This window comes from Clarias gariepinus, chromosome 9 (assembly GCF_024256425.1).
Source record: "Clarias gariepinus isolate MV-2021 ecotype Netherlands chromosome 9, CGAR_prim_01v2, whole genome shotgun sequence".
Classification (NCBI taxonomy): domain Eukaryota; kingdom Metazoa; phylum Chordata; class Actinopteri; order Siluriformes; family Clariidae; genus Clarias; species Clarias gariepinus.
This window is the reverse complement of record NC_071108.1, coordinates 31952302-31957500: the sequence shown is the minus strand read 5'-3', so window position 1 is coordinate 31957500 and position 5199 is coordinate 31952302. Positions and strand designations below refer to the sequence as shown.

The window sequence follows — 5199 nt, the reverse complement described above, 5'->3', positions numbered from 1 at the left end:
AGAACGTAAATGTAGAGAATACCCATAATTCACAGTGCTACAGTATTTGTGCAGAATTAGGATTAGGGTACTGTTTAAGATACAATTTTAATAACTAGTTATGAAAAATCATTTGTCTTTTTTTTACGATACATTGCATTATAAGGACCATCTAAGTAAAATGTACAGCATTTAGGATTTTTGTTTCTCTTTTTCTTTCTGTGTTTTTTAACTCTCTCTTTCTTTCTCTCTCACTCGCTCTCAGTCATCCCCATGCCCACTCCACCGCCAAGACCGATTCCTACACTTATTTCTCCCCCTCGTGTTGATACGAGACATGTCGAGCTCCCTGAAGACACTCTGATCATCACGCTTGCTTTTCTCACAGGTCTGAGCATCTCAGGTAGCCTGGTCATCATTTGGTATTTTGGGTAAGTTGGAGAGGAGGATTAGATAACTGGGTGCACTGTGGTGGAAAACCTAATTCCTGAAACTGCAGAATTGTCCCATGAATATCAAATAAACAAATAAATAAACTAATATTTAATGATTATACTGTATGTTTTGTCTTTGTTAAGTGACAACAGATTGTTTGTTGATTACTGTGAATTCGTATAAACCTGTGATTTGACTTACAGATAGAGCTTATAGATCAGAACTGCTGTTAATCTGGAAGTCTTAATTGAGCTGTAATGGATAGAGGGAGTGATGTATGGATGCATGTGAATGGATGAGTTGATGGATGGATAAATGGGAAACTAGAAAAAACATTAAACTCTGGTTCCAGCTTACGATGAGTAATCTGTGAGTCAGTGTTGATGCCAACAGCCACACACTGAGATAACTCTGTCACTGCTCTAATACATGGTTCTATTTCGGGGGAATTTTTCTCACAGTTCCAACGACTCGGATATAACGCCTGCATTTGTTAAACCGGTGTGACCTTCAACATTTTAACAGACTATATTCTCTTCTTTCATTATGACTTTGTTTTACCCTGTTTTTTTGTTTTTACATCTCCTTAGCAGAATGACGGTAAGATGGAAGAAGAACGCTAAAGCGGAGGGAGAAGGAGAGGACACATAATTGAGGGAAAGAGACGGGCCTGTCCATGATATACAGTATGAAAACGGAAAAAACAGGCACACCAGCAGTAAAGCGTGTTCAGCTTTCTGATTCACTATTTAACTAGTATTGTATATATATATATATATATATATATATATATATATATATATATATATTTGCTTTTGGTTTTTCACTTATATTTATTCACTAGCATTTATAGAATAATTATAAAAGGGCAGGAAGATACTGTTTATATACATGACATTTAACTAAAGAAGAAACACTTGGATGTAAAGTTATTAAATAATATTAACCACAAGTTTGAGATACATCATATTGTCATTATTACCACCTACAAATTTCCTATATTCCTATATTTATTCCTATATCCAATTTTATATCTATCCATACTTTAGCCATTTTTAAATATTTATTTATTTATTTATTTATTTATTTATTTATTTATTTTAAAACAAAGCTCTGACAATCGAAACTACCTCAATAAACTTTAAATTAATGCCTCCTTAAGTTTTTTTAAATAAAAGAAAGAAACTTAAAAAAGAAAGAAAGAAAGGAAGAATAAAAGAAAGACATTCAAATCATTTACATTTAGATATTACATTAGTGCTTAAGTGACCCTCATTTGATAGATCACATTCGTCATTAGATAAATCAGTTCATTATGTACCTTATATTTTGTGAATAAAAATTTTATTTCACAAATTATTTATAAAATGTATCAACACATTCTGACCCATCAGATTTGGTTTTAACAACAGTGTGTAATAGATCATAAAAAATAGAGATAAAATGGCTCAACAGTAAACTTTTTTATTTTTATTTTGGATCATGTACCATATTCCAAAGCACATTGCAGCCCATGTTTTTTGTGATATTTATTTTGACATACCATTGGTTATTTCATAAATATAGAAATGTGATGTCCAGTTCATGTATGAAAATGATTCCTCATGCTTCCTGAACCACTCCGGAATATGGGTCCTGGAGTATAGCGGTGCCATCAAGGAAAAAAACTCCAGTGATGTAATAACCTGGTCATACTGTACTAACCACTATGCATGATGGGGGCATCGCTTCATGCGCTTCTGTTTTTACCCTGACGCGCCCATCGCTCTAGTCTGAACTCATCGAAACCACACAATCTTTTTCCATCGCTCAAAAATCCAATCTTTATTCTCCCTAGCAAACTGAAGTCTTTTTCTGATGAGGCTTACTAACAAGTGGTTTTCTTATAGACACGCAGCTGTTTAGTCTCACTCCTGTGAGTTCTTACTTTCACTATGAAACATAGCTCCGGTTTTTATTGTTGACCTTTTATTATGCAACTTCACCATGTGCCTGATGATCTCTATTCATGATGATTTTCCGACCACAACTCTTCCACAACGTTGACAGGTCATGTGTTGAAGGGTTATCAACCCAATAATTTTAAATATACTGTATAATGGATCTATTCACACATATACTGTACATACTGTATACTTACATATGCGTATACAGTTTTACTTAAATTATTGCACACATTTGTATCTAACACTACTAATTATTTTCAGGGAAAGAGATTCCACACCAAATATTGACTGGGTTTATTTTTTTACTCCTTATTGACCTTTACAGAAGTATCTTCTGTATGGCAGTTCTTATGGCATTTTTTTGTACTGTAAGTAAAACAGCTGTTTGGTTTTACTGAGTAAAATAATAATATATGGATAATATAAGATCTGCCAACTTTTGATCTGTAAAGCCTTCGTAGTGGCTCTAATCTGAGGTTCTGGTTGAGGTTAATTGGTGATTTCTGAGGCTGGTGACTCTAAATGAACTTCTCCTCTGCAGCAGAGGTAACGTTTTGGTCTTGCTTTCCTGGGAAGGTCTTCATGAGAGACAGGTTCATCATGGTGCTTGATGGGTTTTGCAAGTGCACTCGACACAATACAGTTCTCACAAGAACTATTTCAGAACAAGTGACCTTTGTGTCTTAAAATAACAACTGACTTTTGTTGTTATTGTTGTTAGTTAATTTCCTAATGCCACATGTGTTATTTTATAGTTTAAAATCTCCAATATTGTTCTAGAATGTAAAAAATTAACCACTAAACAAAAGAAATTGAATTAGAAGGTGTGCCCAAACTTTCGACTGGTACCTTAGGGGGTTTTATCTCTCTAAAATTAATATTCCCAGGTTTCTGGTTAATCCCAGGGATTGTCCACTCTTTAAAGCCGCAACACATCATACACTAAATTACACTTGTTATTTCCCAGAACTTCCCCTTTTTTTTATTATTATTTTTTTTGCAATTCAGCATACTTAACTGCCAGAATGTGGTTGCCCTGGCACTTCCTGTTTTTCATCATGACCTATTTATAGAGCAAGATCAGATTCAGTCTGATTATTCCTGAGTTGGACAGTATATCTGAAGAGTATTTCCTGAAGTCAGTGGAGCAGAACTGGACCTCCTACTTGTCCTCATCCTAGTGTACCGTGTCCTGTTAAATTAGTGTACGCTTCGGCCTATGGAATGATGCATGAGTTGATCTATGTATGATTCACGAAACTGCTGTATGAGGTCAGATCAAAATGACACCTTTTAAGAGAGAGTGATAAATGATATTCATTTAAGTGCACTGTAAACCCCAATGCTCAAAGTAATTCAATGTATTGAGTACTGTTAACCCAAATAATTAAATCTAATTAATGGACCTTGATGGGTATTTATAACTTTTTGGTATTTATCAGTTTGTAAAAATGACACTTTTCATGTTAGCTGAACAACTTTAATATTTTAAGCCACAGTAACTGTAACCGTTTCCTTAAAGTTCCACCAACTTAAAATCTTTCAGTCTAGCGATTTTGTGACTGACATCATCAATGCACATGTAAACTGCCCACGTTGAATTGCTTTAATCAGGATGGTGGATTGGTCTGTCTTTGCATGATGCTGTAAGTATAATCTTTACAATCTGGGAAGCCTAAAGTTGTAAAATAATACTTATTTGATTTGTAACAGAGCACTGGTGGCTTCGTGGTTCCATGCAAAAGGCCCGGGTTCGATTCCCAGCCACTGGATGAAATGCCTGGCCCAAGCCCAGATAAAAATTGTGACAAACCGCTGTGGTGACCCATTGCCAGACCAACAGTTTATTTAATTTGCAACAACAAAAATAATTATAGTATGAGTTAAGCTGTAAATAACGATTAATATGAATGAGTACAACAAACTTCTGCTTGAGTTCTGTTAACTTAAAATTTGAAACATGAAAAATTTAATGTAACTGATTACCTCAAATTTTTTGAGTTTTGCCAACTTATTCGGGTTCACAGTGTAGGCATGCCCTTATGCTTACATTCATAATACTCTCTAAAGTACATTCAATTCAATACAATTCAATTTTATTTGTGTAGCGCTTTTAACAATTGTCTCTGTCGCCAAGCAGCTTTACACAATCAAAGGTATTATTTAAGTTTGCATGAAATGTGAATGTGTATGAACCAAAATGGTCAGATATTCCTTGATAAGCAAGCCAAGGGCGACAGTGGCAAGGAAAAACTCCCTGAGATGGTAAAAGGAAGAAACCTTCAGAGGACCCAGACTCAAAAAGGAACCCATCCTCATCTGGATGAAACAGTAAGCAGGAATTGATCTGCATTCATACTGTGTGTTAGGTGGCAGCCTGTTCAGTATAACAGTTGTTTTAATTGATGTTAATATGGAGTCCAGTTAGTTATCGGAGGCTCAGGTAGACTTGTAGAAAATTCAAGTCCTGAACTATCGAGCAACTGCAGCCAAATAAAGTCCTTAGAGAAATTACATGCATAGCATTACAATATTGCGCCAATCAAAGCAAACTTGTACAAATAAAGGTTTTCCTTTTTTTTAACCTAGATCACTGATTAAAATCATGCACAAAATAAACTGAACTGAAAGACAAAGACATCTATGACTTCTTATGCTAAATTTCGCTTCATACTGTGTTTTAGATGTTGAAAACAGCCTGATTGCTGATTGACTACATTTGAGATAAGGACGGAATTTACAGTATTTAAAGTTGATTTTACCAAAATACTCTTTTGTAATAAGCAACAAATCCTGGTTGTCTCCAGGTGTGTGGGTTGGTCCAGGATTTCAATCCCTG

General features: G+C 34.9%; 1 protein-coding gene across 2 annotated transcripts in view; it reads left to right on the top strand.

Annotated features, from left to right (window-relative positions):
- The window catches only part of LOC128530701 (izumo sperm-egg fusion protein 1), a 5586-nt gene extending 4413 nt beyond the window's left edge, over positions 1 to 1173 (top strand). For both annotated transcript variants that reach the window (XM_053504767.1, XM_053504766.1), the window contains 2 exons: positions 245 to 410; positions 1005 to 1173. In XM_053504767.1, coding sequence (XP_053360742.1) covers positions 245 to 410; positions 1005 to 1065 — 227 coding nt within the window. In that variant the 3' untranslated portion in view covers positions 1066 to 1173. The remainder of the gene's footprint in view (positions 1 to 244; positions 411 to 1004) is intronic.
- Positions 1174 to 5199: the final 4026 nt, after the last annotated feature.